A 14891-nucleotide genomic window follows, 5' to 3' on the forward strand; every position below is an offset into this window, starting at 1 on the left:
AAACTCGAGAGCTAAAATTAAAATGTTTCCTCTGTGTGACTGCCGCCCACACCTGCCCGCAGTCCCACACCACCCTCGGCCCCGGCAGCCTCGCTCCGCCCGCCCCGTACCGGCGGCGAGCCTGTGCCGCGCTGCCCGGGGGGGGACGGGGGCCCCGGGCAGGGCCCCACCGCCGCCCGGCTTCGCTGCGAGCCGGCCCGGAGCCCGCCCTCCATCCCCGGCGCCGGGCGGGCGCTAGACGAGGGACTCGCAGACGGGCAGCGAGTCCGAGTCCTGGCTGTGCATGGAGCTCAGCCCCGTGTCCGAGTCCTCGTCGTTGTCGGCGCGGTCCTTGCGCAGCGCCCGCGCCTGCTCCACCCAGGGGGCCGCGCCGCCCCCCGCCGCCGGCCGCCCCCCGCCCGCCGCCCCGCGCGGCTCCGCCGGCGCCTCCGCCACGTCCAGGGTGCCCAGCGTCTCCAGCAGGCGCTGCAGCTCCCGCTCCTTGTCCTCCCACGCCCGCTGCGTGTAGTCCAGGTCGGTTTTGACGGCCTCCAGGTCCGTGCTCAGCTTGAGGCCGATGTAGAGGCTGGTGCTCAGCTGGGTCTTCACCCGCTCGTGCTCCAGGTGCAGCTCGCCCTCGCCGCCGCCGCCGCCGCTCAGCTCCGTGGTGTCGCAGTCCGTCTCGGCCAGGCCGGGCCCCGCCGCCAGCTCCAGCTCCTCCCGCCGCCGCTTCATCCAGCGCTCGTTGAGCTCCTCCTGGATCTCGGCGGCCAGGTGCTCCAGCAGCTCCTCCTGCTGCGCCCGCTGCTCCTGCAGCTGCAGCACCTCCTCGCACTTCCTGGCGTAGTCCTCCTCGGGGCGGCCGGCGGCGGGCTGGGCCGCCCCGCCCGGCTCCCGGCCTGGCTCCGGCTCCCCACCGCCGGCTCCCACCAGGTAGGTGTCCTGCACGTAGTTGACGCCGTGCCGCTTCATGCGGTCCAGGTGGATCTTGGCCTCGTACCTGTCGATCTCCCGGTCCAGCTCGCGGAGCCGCTGGATCTGCTGCCGGATGGTGTGGTCCTGCGAGAGCACCAGGTGCACCAGCGTCTCCATCCTCTCCGCCGACGAGGCCTCCCGGGCCAGCGGCTGCTGCCGCTTCTTGTTGATCTTGGCCAGCTTGCGGAAGGCTTTCCGCACCACCCGCCGCTGCCGCTCCTGCGTGAGCGCCAGGCTGGCGCGGGCCGCCCCCAGGCCGTGGCCGGGGCGCTCCTTGCTGAGCACCACCCGCGCCTCGGCGCTGCGCGGCCCCGCGTTGGGCAGCGAGGCCTCGCTGCGCACCAGCACGAAGCGCACGTTCTCCTGCTCGTCCCCCCACGCCACCCAGAGCCGCAGGATCTTCGTCTTGTTGGGCAGGATCCGCTCGAAGCCGCGCCACTTCTCCACGATGCAGTAGGAGTGCGGCGGCCCCGACAGCATCCCGCCGCCGGGCTCGGGCAGCGCCGGCCGCTGCCGCCGGTGGTGGCTGTCCTCCAGCAGCACCCGCACCACGTCCGAGCAGGTGGTCCGCCGGGAGAGCCCGGAGATCAGCTTCTCCTCCTGGCAGATCCACACCGAGATCTTCCGCTCCTCGGGCTCCATCGGGGGCGGCTGCGGGCGGCCGGCCGGGGCCCGCCGGCTCAGGGCTGGCCGGGCAGCCGCTCCATGGGGAGCGCTCAGGGGAGGCGCGGCGCCGCCCGCCCGGCTTCAGCGCGGCCGGGATGCCTCCCCGCCCGCGGCACCCCGCCCGTGCGCTCCGCCGGCCGCTCCACCCCTTCCTGCCCGGTGCGGCGGTCCGCCGGGAGGGGCCCGGCCCGGCGCGGAGCGGAGCGGGGCGCGGAGCGGGGCGCGGAGCCGAGCCCGGCGCGGAGCCCGCCCGCCGCCGCCGCCGCCCGCGCTCTGCCGCCTCCCGCCGCCGCCGCCGCCGGGTTTTCCTCTCCCACCACGTGGGCGCCCCCCGCGGCTCACGCCCCGGCGGCGGCCGCCGGCCCGCGGGCAGCGCCGCCCCGGCACTCCGCGCCGAAATCCGCCGGCGCGCAAACTTCAAGGCGGGTCGCCGCCGTCCCTGGGTCCTCCTCTCTGCCCTGCCTCTGCTGCGAGCCGGCGGCGTCGGGGGACCTTCCCGAGGGACGAGAGCGAATCCTGGCGCTTCAAAGCGAAAGCCAGAACTAGTGAGGAATTTCCAGTTTTAGTAAACCGTCCGCCTGTAATTAGGGAATTCATGTTTGTAAAGCACTTCGCAGATGAAATATGCAAAGGACGGGAATGGCTAAGTGTTATTAAAATACTAGCTGAGCCAGATTTTAATGGGAGCTTGCTGTGCGCTTTGATGGGAACAGGATCGGGCTCCGAGTGCGGATTAAAATGAGGAGATGTAAAAAATGGTAATAAAAGGCAGCGTTGTGGCACTGATCGTCATGGTGCGATTACACCGCAGGGTTCACGGACCTGCGCTTTTCTACACGGCTAAAAAGTATTATGATGGTGAAGGGGATAAAGTCTCTAAAACCTGAAGGCTCATCTGTACCTTCTGGGGGATTTTTAGAGCAAATAAAATTGGTGTGCCATCTGGAGAGGATTTTTGCCTGAATGAGGACTGTGTTCCGGTCAGTGGAACAGAATGGAGTTGTGGTGGAGTAGCCTAACTCCTGTAATTCTGCTCTTTGAAACAGCAGAGCTGGGGCACACGAAACAGTGAGTTAACAATTACGCAGCCTAACGTCCTCTTTTCCCCTGAAGTACGCAGGCTCGGTGTGGGCAGCTGCTGCGCTAGCTTCTCCTGTATTTACGATGAAGGTTAGTCCTGGGGCAGAAAGCCTGCCTTCTGCTTTGGCTGTGTAAGGCAGCTGATTACGATGGTGGTTTCTGCCATGCAGTCTCCTGTCCCGTGAGGAAGTGGGCTGAGGGACCACTGAATGCCAGCATTCCTGGAGCTGAAGATCACGCGGATCATGTGCCTGCTGCTAACATCCCTTTCCTGTATTGTTGCAGGTTAAACCACTCCAAACCGAGGTGGCCGCTGCGTGTTGCAATAAGGGCACACAAGATAGGGGTGCTGGTAAGAGGCTGAATTTTGCTTCCTGACCCCAGCCGCCTCACATTAAAGTTGCATATCCCTGTCCAACGGTAAAGTCTGTCACTGCTGAAGTGAGTTTGCTCTCATGATGTTAGATGCTAGATCGCTATGCTTTCTCTGTGTAGGAGAAGGTGTTTGCTGATGGAAGGTTATTCCTGAGGTGCGCAGTCTTTTTGTTCAGTGCGTCGATTATGCCTAAAAGCATCATTCGCTCCATGGCAGAGGAAGGTGGACCCAGCAATGGCAGTCCTGTAAGAGACCAAAATGGCCTCCACAAAGGGGGTTGTAAGGACTCTGGGACAAACCCGACCGCTCACGCTGCCCCAGAATGATGGGGTATTGAGGGTATTGAACAGGAATGGGATGTACGATTCAGCTTTGCCTCTGAAAGGCCCAAGATAAAAAAAACTCCAGGAAAGTAGAAAAAGAAAAGCCTTGTTGCTCTCATCAGGCTGGCAGAAACTTGGAAATTCCTTTTTGTCTTCTGCAGAATCAGGTGCAGCAAAAGGGTTAATGAGGCAGTAAGAAATTGTCTGACTCCTTTACTGGTAGTTCCTTGCCTTTCCCATTTAGTTTTGATCTCATTTTACATGTATTTCCTATGGGAATGTCTGTGCCTACTCGAAGAACAATACAGGAAGAGCAGGGTGTGATGTGAAGAGACGTCTTAAGCTCCCCACAGGTCAAGCTGCTCCAACTTGTCTGACTGCCTGTATCTATCCAGCATCCAAGCCGGGCTTTGTGCGATGAAATTGGAAGGTGATCGTTCCATCTTTCCGTGACCGCATCTCTCTGTATGGAAAACTGGCTCTGCTTCCCCAGTGGAGCCCCCAGGGCAGCATTGTCAGAGAGGACGAAGGTGTTGGCCATTTGGTTGGAGATTAAGATTAAGGAGACAAACACTTCACTTTGGTAGGATAAGCCTATCAGATGAATATGTATATAATCCATGGTTAAAATGCTGCTATTAGAAATTTACATTGTTAGATGTCAAGTTCAACCCTCAGAATTGGTTTCAGGCTGTCTGCAGACTCAGGACAAAGCTTCAAAAGTTTGAGAGCTTAAGCACATAAGCACCTATCTGAAGCAACGTTTGGGCCCTGCCGTGCTGAATCCCAAAAGGCAACTGAATACATGCAGCCCTTTGCCTTTCCTCCAAGGATCTTAAAGCATCCTGCAGAAGAAGGTAGTGTTACTATCTAATTTTTACAGATAATGCTATGGCATAAAGGAATCAAGTGCCTCGCCTAAGGTTATATAGCAAGGCAGCAGCAGTGTCACAAAGCAAATCAGGTTCCTTCACTCCGGTGCCATTAGTCACTGAACTTGACTGCCTAGTTCTCTGCCTTCTTCCTCTCCTTCTTTTAATTATTTCATGAGAAAGGGAGAAGAGGAAGCATGCATTAGTTCAACAACTACAGACAGTGATAAAATTAAAGTGCAAACTCAGCAGATGATATATTCTGTATCTCCGGTGAGGTAATAGGAGGCAGTGGCATTACAGCCTACTTCAGACACCTCCTGTCTGGTGAAGGCAAATCTCCTCCTTTGGTTGACTGTGCCTGAAGACCTGCAAGACTCAACAGTGACGTGCAGAGAGGCTGTGTCATTAAAATATCAAATTGGAGGGAAGGACAGTTGTTCCTCTCTTCACTCCCTTTCCCCCAGAGCAGTGACATATGAGGTCTTCTATAATTTCTGAAACAAGCATGTTGCACAATTTAAAGCTTAAATTGTAATAAACATGATCTTCTGTAATCCAGAGTTTGTTTCTGTACTGCTGTATCAATGCACAGCTGTTGGCAGGCTCTGCTTCTGAAGCACAAACTTCCGTGACAGAATGCTATCCAGAACATCACTGCGTGGCATCTATTTATTTGATTTGTTTTATTAATTGCAAAAATTAGAAGTTGATGATACTCTTAATGGCTGCCTGACCTCCAAAAGGAGATTTATGAGCTTAGCATTTTAGGCTGTATTGAAAACCCCATGCCCAGGTATAGACTAGTTTATTTTTACCTGCTGCAGAAGAATTACAAGGATGAATGATGGGAAGTCAGCTGTATTCTGGCATTTCACATGAAGTTCTTTCTCTTCCTTCCTTTTTGTTGAGGTGTGCAAGTAAATTACCAAGTCTTTTGTGATAAGAACAGCATTTCCCATTATAGGGTTGGACAGTGAGGTGTCTGTTTCTTTTTTTCATAGAATCATAGAATGCTTTGGGTTGGAAAGGACCTTTGGAGGTCATCTAGCCCAACCCCCCTTCAGTGAGCAGGGACAGCTTTAACTAGATCAGGTCGCTCAGAGCCCTGTCCAACCTGACCTTGAATGTTTCTAGGGATGGCGCCTCCACTGCCTCTCTGGGCAACCTGCTCCAGTGCTTCACCACCCTCATTGTAAAAAATTTCTTCCTTATATCCAGTCTAAATCTACCCTCCTTTAGTTTAAAACCATTACTCCTTGTCCTGTCACAATAGGCCTTGCTAAAAAGATTGCCCCCTTCCTTCCTATAGGCCCCTTTAAGTACTGAAAGGCCGCAGTAAGGTCTCCTCGCAGCCTTCTCTTCTCCAGGCTGAACAACCCCAACTTTCTCAGCCTGGCCTCATAGGAGAGGTGTTCCAGCCCTCAGATCATTTTTGTGGCCTCCTCTGGACTTGCTCCAGCAGGTCCATGTCCTTCTTGTGCTGAGGGCCCCAGAGCTGGAGGCAGTGCTCCAGGTGAGGTCTCACCAGAGCAGAGTAGAGGGGCAGAATCACCTCCTTCAACCTGCTGGCCATGCTTCTTTTGATGCAGCCCAGGATAAAGTTGGCTTTCTGGGCTGCAAGCGCACATTGTTGGCTCATGTCCAGCTTTTCATCCACCAGGACCCCCAAGTCCTTCTCCACAGGGCTGCTCTCAATCCCTTCATCCCCCAGCCTGTATTGATATTGGGGGGTGCCCCATCCCAGGTGCAGGACCTTGCACTTGGCCTTGTTGAACCTCACGACGTTCACATGGGTCCACTTCTCAAACTTGTCCAGGTCCCTCTGGATGGCATCCTGTCCCTCAGGCATGTCCACTGCACCACTCAGCTTGGTGTCATCTGTAAATTTGCTGAGGGTGCACTTGATCCCAGAGTCTATGTCATTGATGAAGATATTAAACAGTACTCGTCCCAGCATGGACCCCTGAGGGACTCCACTTGTCACTGGTCTCCATTTGGACATCGAGCCGTTGACCACTACCCTCTGGATGCAACCATCCAGCCAATTCCTTATCCATCAAACAGTCCACCCATCAAATCCATATCTCCCCAATTTAGAGAGAAGGATGTTGTGGGGGACTGTGTCGAAGGCTTTACAGAAGTCCAGATAGATGACATCCGTTGCTTTTCCCTTGTCCACTGATGCAGTCACTCCTTCATAGAAAGCCACTAGGTTGGTCAGGCAGGACTTGCCCTTGGTGAATCCATGCTGGCTGTCTCGAATCACCTCCCTGTCCTCCATGTGCTTTAGCATAGCTTCTAGGAGGATTTTTATTCTTTTTTTTTTTTTTTTTTTAGCTGAGCTACCAGAATGAAATTGCAGCCCTGATATTTGTAATGAATAAAACGATGCTAGACTTTATCTTGAATACTTTGAATCTAACCCAAATAAATAAAAATGTATTTCCTGCTTCCATAAATCATATAGCAGGCAAGTGGAGGAAGTCTTAGAAAACTGTATTTGAGACACAGAATTAACTTCTTTCAAAAGCATTTAAATGGAAAAAGTGTAGGGATTCGGATTCAAGGTATTTTTCTTTTTTTCCGCAGTGAAGTTGCTTTTACTTTTTAGATCACTCTCAGGACAATTTACTTATTTTTCCTGAGGTTACAGTTCAAAAGAACACAGTCTCAGTGCGATGAGTAAAGGCAGGTGGCAACTGGTAATCTATTGAGCCATCACTGTCTGGAGAAGTTATTCTTTGTTGTGATGCTGAACAGCAACACTGCTTTCCTGCCTCCTCTTCCTATGCTCCTGTAAATTTTATTTTGTGAGGTTTAGCTGTTGGTCCCTTATACTTGTTGCTTTCTAATATTTTGCCTCAACAAACATTGATGAAGTCCTAGGACATAATTTGACTGTTAATATTACAGACTTCTGCCATGCTTGCTTACCTTTACAGATACATGAATAGTGGAAGGGGTTATTGAGCTTACAGGTCACTCTCTCACGGATGTTTTTTTTCTTTTGTACCTCGTTTTTCATGAAAGTATAAAGCTGAATAACCAAATCATGGTGTGAATAACCAAATCATCCCTAGTCAGCTTGGATAGAATGAAGTGCTTGAAAAAATACCCATTAGCAGGAGTATTCAGACTTTAGTCAAAACAGTTTGTAGACTGAGACTTTCATTTGAAAGAAAGTTGTTCAGCTTGTTTCTGAACAGCTTTAGACATGAGAGAAAGCTTCTTACTTTCAGGTTTTCTGTTGAAGCCACTGAAGGAACTGGCGCTTTTGATAAAGATGACTTTTCTTAGAAGAGTAATGAACTCTTGATCTGCCTCTGTAAGCTATAAGCTCTGTGAACTCCTGATCCGCTTCCTTCAGTTTCGTGCATCTGATGTGTACTGTCATGCTTCTGAATGCCCCCTGTGCAACCAGTACAGTTGACATATTCAATCTGGAATAATTCTTTGCTTCACATTGCTGGCAATACTTACATGCTTGTGTGATCCATTTGGGAAGGCTGTGGTGTGGTCTGTTTGAATAATAGCTGCCAATGCTGGGTTATACTGCTTTGACTACTTTATCCAACTTCTTTTTTAATGTGCACACACCCAAACTACAAACGGGTATGTCAGGAGGAAACTGTCCTCCATTGAAATCAGTAGGGGCTGCATGGGTAAATCTCTCTGCAGTGCTTTGAAAATGCCAGTATGTCTATAGACTACCATTAAAGAAAATTATGATGATGTGTATTTATATTATAGTACAGCCTGGAAGTCTTGATGTTCTAGATGTAATGTGAATTCATGGGAAGAGACGATCCCTGCCTTGAAGGCTTAACCAATGTCATGCAGCAGGTTAGGGGCACAGCAAAGATCAGTACTAAGAATATAAATTTCCAACTTCTCATCTTTGAACCGAGTCTTTAATAACTTGGTTTTGTTTGTTTGTTATGTGCCTACAACTCTTAGGATGGAAAAGAATCCCTCTCCCTTTACACCTTATGTTTCAGATTTTCTTTTCTTACCAAATGCTATTTAGCACAAATGAAGAAGAACAAAAATAATTGAACAGAGTGGAAAACTTTTTTCCTTATAATGTGCATAATAGATATACAAAGCTTTGATTCTAAGTCAGTGGAGATGACTAGTGTGCTCTGGGGGAAAATATGAGAAAGATCAGACTCAAATGATGGATATAACCTTCCTTCTCCAAAAAATGTTAAATGTATTTCAAATGTTTTAGTACTACTCTAATAGCTTAGTCTTGGCTTGAATACTTAGTCTTCATTGATCAAAAAAGGAATCAAGAATTAGGTATAGTGACATTACTTTCGTCAGCAGACATCCTCAGTGCAAATATGACAATTTTAATTATTTAGCACTTTGTCGTGGTTTAGCCCCAGCCAGCAACTAAGCACCACGCAGCCGCTCGCTCACTCCCCCTACCCCGTGGGATGGGGGAGAGAATCGGAGGAGTAAGAGTGAGAAACACTCCTGGGTTGAGATAAGAACAGTTTAATAATTGAAATAAAGTAAAATAGTAATGCTAATAGTAACAGTATAATAATGATAATAATAATAATGATACACGAAGCAAGTGATGCACAATGCAATTGCTCACCACCCGCCGACCGATACCCAGACAGTTCCCGAGCAGCGATCGCTGCTCCCTGGCCACCCCCCCCCCCAGTTTATATACTGAGCATGACATCATATGGTATGGAATAGCCCTTTGGGCAGTTTGGATCAACTATTCTGGCTGTGCCCCCTCCCAGTTTCTTGTGCGCCTGGCAGAGCATGGGAAGCTGAAAAAGTCCTTGACTAGCATAAGCAGTACTCAGCAACAACTAAAAACATCAGCATGTTATCAACATTCTTCTCCTCCTAAATCCAAAACACAGCACTATGCCTGCTGCTAGGAAGAAAATTAACTCTATCCCAGCCGAAACCAGGACACACTTGTAGCTTCTTTGCGTTTACATTAAACAGTTCTCTTATCCCTTGAGAAAATGCCTGAGGCTCTCATGGTGATTGTTTCTTCAGTTTTGACCATTAAGCTCAAAACGGATATACTAGGTTACTCATTATCTTACTGAGATTTATCAGGAAGGCTTTTAACTACTTTAGGGCCAAAATATTCTTGCTGATTTTTTGTTCCTACTAACTTGTGAATATCCATTAGAATATACCTTCTCTTCTTTCTAAGTAGGCACTGTGGCCTCAATAACACAGATACAGAGTTTCACATATAGGCACTCAGATGACCTCTTTCGCAGGCCAGTTTTACACATGTGGAAGGGACTTGAGCTTTCTGACCTTAATGGGGGTGATGATTACTGAAAAGTTCTCCTGTTGTTTTTTCTGTACAGGCCAGGTAGAGGAGCTGCTCTCCATCTGCTGGGATCAATGACACAATTCTTGACAGGTTTCGCTGGGAGCTGGCCCTAGAGTGCTGATAGTTGGAAACATTAGTTAGGCATGAAGCAAACATCTGTTTTCATGCTGGCTACGTGAGTAAGATGGTTCCTCAACATAACTGCCGTGAGGAAAAGAGGCCCCAGATCAACCTTGGCATTGTGTTTTGGCAAGCATGTCTGACTCGCATGTGCTCACAGGTACGCTGTATGCACTACATTTCTGTAAGGCAGTTCTTGCAGGTACAAAGAGAGGGTTTGAATTTAATTATCTATTATTTGAGCTGGAGAACAGTTAGTGACGTACATTCCTGTCTGTGATTATGAAGTGTGTACTCTCATTCTACCACCCTACAAACACATTCACTCAGAAGTTTGTAAGAATCAAAAGTTTTGTGTACAAAAGTAGGCATTGTCTGTATATTGTGTGTGCATCTCTTTTGTGTTTAGATTTAGTGGCATCCTTTTCTCCAGTGAAATACATTGCAGGGAGCTTTCTAAAAGTGTCAGAAACCACCCTGAAGTGAGAGATGATAAAATCAGGATGTATTATTGCAGTAAGAGGTTGTGGCAGATTAGAATGAGGACAAAGGAATTCTCAGTGTTTGGAATGAACAGAGCTTTCAGTATTTCCAGTATTACCATGGAATTGTTTGATTTTGAGGTCTGTCCTGTAAATGTACTTAACAGGCAATCCATTTTACCTGTCCTGTTCATAGGATCAATAATTGATTTCAGCTTTTATAGCAGAGACTTATATTCAGATAAGGGTTTAAATATGTAGCTATGAATCCATATGTAAGAGTGTGATTTACTTTTCAAGTATAATGAAATCCTTACTGAATTAAGACTGTGAGATTATTGCATTCTCCAGCCTCATTCTGTCCACTTGTGATCTTCATAACTCTTTGCAGAAAACATTCCCAAAGCCTTACTTCTGAACTTTTGTATTATTACCTCAAGACATTTGTATCTTTGACCCATTTCTAAACATTTTTCTGTTGTATTCTTGGTAGATCATCATCATACTAGCCTAACTCAAACCAAGCCTTTGTGAGAAGTTCAAGTGAGTAAATAAAATTCATGGATGAATAAATAAGGATGCTTTACAAATGATTTCAACAAAAGATAATGCAAAAGGATTTAAAGAGAATATGAAGCTAGATATAGACTGTGTATATTCATGTGGCTCCTAATCCCATTCTGACATTAACAGTGGCAGCTGGATTAGGTCCAGAGGCCAGAAGTCTCTTGGAAAGCAAGATGATTTCAATGATGCTGTTCTTTCCCTTGAGCAGATATGTCCTGGATGGGTTCCACGGACAGAAAATAAAATGAGATGCAACTTAAGCTGGTGGAAAAATGTGAGTGGTAATATGCAATGTGAGAAAGGAACCTAGGTTAAAGTAATGTGGAAAAAGCCCTGGAGTTGGGTGCATGCAGCAGGGAAATAGGATGTGTTATTCTTTGAAGCATGGCTTTCCTGAGAGTCCCAGGAAGATGGTGTGATCTAAGGAAATGTCATCAGTTTCCGTCAGGATGGCCCAGCACAGGCCTGAAAAACACATTATAGGAGACACCTGAATTGTTTAGCACTTGTTACACTGCTATTAAAAAAAAAGCTTTTCTTCATCCTTTTCCTCAGCTTAATAAGATAGCCTGATCCCTAGCTAAGCTGTAAGTTATTAAATCATAATGAAAGCAGTGGAGAGATGACAGTGAGTGCAAAGCAAGGAAAATAAGAAAATAAAAATTCAGGGGATGTCAAGAAAATCAGCTGGATCTGGCAGTTTCTAGAGTTTTGTTTTAAAGGAAGTGACAGCAACATAGATAAAAGCAAGAGTTGACACAGCAGTGTAAAATACAGTGAATCATCCCAGCAGAAATGGGGACCATATCTAGAGCCTGCATCCATGTAGTGGCATCCAAGTTTTTAGAAGGCCTAAATCCTCGCAAAACCATGCAGGTATTACATGCAACAAGGGAAAAGACTGATTATTAAAGTGCCTGCCCTTCTGTATAATGCTGTGCTTTATGCATAAGAGATTTTTCAGGTTAGCTTACAAATTGACAGCTGTATTAAAAGTGAGATGGTATCTGCCTCATTTACTTGTCACTCAGGAAAGAATGATACTGCATCCATCATCAGCGCCTTGTGCTGCAGTGGGCCGCTGCATTGCAATTCTCTTGTTATTGTAAAGAGCCTCCAGTCTTGTCCTTTACTTCATAAACAATTCTCAGGGAGTCTCATGGGACTTCTGGGTTGGGTGTAGGTTCTGCTGGCAGCTGATTACTCTGCATGCATTTCTACTGTGTGCTTGTAAAGTCAGTTGTCAAAAGCTGACTGTTCAGTGGGGAAAAATAACACCAGCAGGCCACTTTTACGGTTTTTCCTGTTGACTGGCTATTAATGACTGAAAAGCCACAATTTTTTAATGATTTAATGTTTACCAACTGAAAAGGCTGCTGTTGTAATGGAGCATATATATTTTAAATCTAGTGAGGGCTTGAGACTTATGTGTCACTAATTAGTACATATAATAATAAATAAAGTTAATTTGGGTGGTTTTCATATGCAGAAAACAAATCAGTCTGTTACTTCTACTAGGAATATTCATCATAAATCAGATTTTTAGTAGCTTAAAGTCAATTAACTTCTTAAAGCTATGATGACTTACCAAAAATTGATTTGGTCCAGACACCTTTTTCAACCTGTATTACCTACAGTTTCTTCTTGTTGTAATTCATGGCAGCCTTTGAATCCTATGCACTTTGTTTTAGCAAGGAAACTTAACTTGATTTCATTTATCATAAGATGCACTTTTAACTCTAGAACTTTGTCAGCTACTTGTTTTTAAGTAGAAGGCACTGTATAAACTGATACTATGTGAACTGCAAAAAAATCTGAACTACAGATTTTAAATCCCACATTGTTACGACAAGTCATCTATTCTTTTCAGTCTTTTAGTCCTCCATTTCATTTCTATCCTGCTTGTACCAGCATCAGTCATTGTTTTGTCAGTGTTTCTTAACATGGATACAAGGAAGGGGAGACAACCTTTGAGCATGAAAAGTTAAGTGACTTTTCTCCATCTTAGAGTTTTAGCACTCTTGACAGCTTGAGGTCTGTTTTTCCTAAGGAACTTGTCAGTATTCAATGTACTACTCATAGATACAGCCTCAGACTTGTCAAGTTGCTTACTGCTTACCGCTCTGTGCTTTGGGTATCCAGTCTCCTAACATCCTTCTTGACTGCTACTATGCGTGATCTAGCTCCACTGAACCACTCGTACTCTGGACTATGAAAGGTGCTATATGAAAGTAACAAAGCAAACCAATTGATTAAAAAAAAAAAAAAAAGGAAAACTGAATCCATCACTGTGGGGTGGGGGTTTTTTTTAAAGAAAAAAAGGAGAAAAAGAGGACAGGAAGGGAAGCCTCACATATTTGGCAGAAACCCTAACATTAGTAGCATAGAGGCAGTGTCAGGAGTGAAAAATAGACCTTATTGAAAATCCCAGGAGAATTACCTTCTGAATGAGTGAAGGCTTGATCCAGAGAGATCTTGGGTTGCTGCCACAGGCTTCAAGGGAAGCTGGAGATGCTCAGAGCTATACGGCACAATCCTCCATAGCCTAGGACAAGTTCAGGTGTCATCTTTCCCTTATTAGAATACATGCTTACTTGTACTGCAACCCAAGTTAGTGATATGAAGCTTTTTGGCTAGAAGTTGAAAGGAAGCTGAAATCCTGTATCGGTGTGTTTGACAGTGAGGTTCTTAAAATACACCAGACTAAATCCTGAGTAGTGGAGCCTACCTGCAGCTTGATGCCCTGGTATACCACAATGATTGGCATGACAGAAACGTCTAGATATCCACAAAGCTCTCACCATCTTTAATGAGAGTGGATTTGTATGAAAACTTCTAATCCAAGGACTGAAGTGAAACCTGAGTGCAGAATTTGTGGAGTAATTTCTCCAAACTTTGTTATATATAGTTTTCCTTATTCACAGGGCTAATTGTGGTTTCCGAATGGCGGGTTGGAGGCCTTCAGGTAAATAGAAAGGTCACAGCCAGGGCCAGGGTCCTGTCAGGCTGGTTAGTGCATAGGCACATAGTTAGAGATGTATACCCTTTAGGACTGGGACTAGTTAAAGGTATGCTGGGGGAAGAGAGCAACTACCCTTCTGTTTTACAGAGAAGGAGGATGCAGAAATAGACCAGGGAAGTTTGCAAATGTACTGGCTCTGGACTTCTAAGTCTCACTTGTGCCTTTGAAAGCTGGCTTTTCAGTAGTGGACTTGCCTGGGTTGGGGGATGTTGAGCCGGCAGCCCCAGCCCAGGGCACAGAGGGTCAGCTTTGTGCCCTGAAGCCAGACGTGCCATCACCTTCCCTACTGCTGCCCTCACTGCACCACTACCGGCTGTGACAAGCTGGTGCAGGCCAACTAATGATGAGGCAGTGACTCCCACAACTATTCCTTGGGGGACTATTGCCCTTTAGTGGCCTATTTCCACGACGCTCTAGCACCTTCCGTAGCTGATGCGCTGCAGTTGTCCAGCCCCAGCCAGGTGTGGCTGGCTGTGTTTGAAACCTGAGTTTGTTTGATGAGTGGAGGGTGGTGTGAGCAGGATGCAGGATGAATATGGATGTGTAATGGAATTGACTTGAATTCTCTCTAGCATTATTTGGCTCCTGCCTCTCTTTTCCTTTTCAATCAGTACAGTAGAAAATTCTTTTGAAGGGAGATAATTTTACAAAGTGCTGAGTTCAGTGTTCCAGAGCCTCTGGCATTCAGCAGGAGACTTGCATGCTTTTAATCTATCTCCTGTGTTCCTATATTAAAGGAAATGTTTTCAAAGTGATTTGAGCAAGTTACTTGTGTGAAACCTGTTAACAAATAATAGGATATATGCATGTAACAGTTATTTCGCTTTTAAAGTTTGCCCTTAGGAGCAGAACAGATTTCTCATTGCTAGAAATACTTTTCTCCTTAAAAAAAGAAAGAAAGGCTCTTGTATGTGATTTTTCATTTCTGTCTCTCTTATGCTGGCTTTAATCGTGCAAACCTCCCACCAAGGTCAAGGGGAGTTCTGGCTGATTTACAGACTACAGGAACTGGAAAGTTGATGCAGATTTAGTGACTGTCTCCACAAGACTGAGGGACACAGCGGAGGCAAGAAGCAAATCTCAAACCCAGAAACCTCCTCAAT

General features: G+C 47.1%; 1 protein-coding gene across 1 annotated transcript; it reads right to left on the reverse strand.

Moving 5' to 3' along the window:
- Positions 1–234: 234 nt before the first annotated feature.
- On the reverse strand, positions 235–1596 carry RASSF10 (Ras association domain family member 10). The gene has a single exon (XM_075713145.1). The coding sequence runs from the start codon at positions 1594–1596 to the stop codon at positions 235–237; it is 1362 nt and encodes a 453-aa protein (XP_075569260.1).
- Between the last annotated feature and the right edge of the window lie 13295 nt (positions 1597–14891).

Source organism: Pelecanus crispus, chromosome 6 (assembly GCF_030463565.1).
Source record: "Pelecanus crispus isolate bPelCri1 chromosome 6, bPelCri1.pri, whole genome shotgun sequence".
Lineage (NCBI taxonomy): Eukaryota > Metazoa > Chordata > Aves > Pelecaniformes > Pelecanidae > Pelecanus > Pelecanus crispus.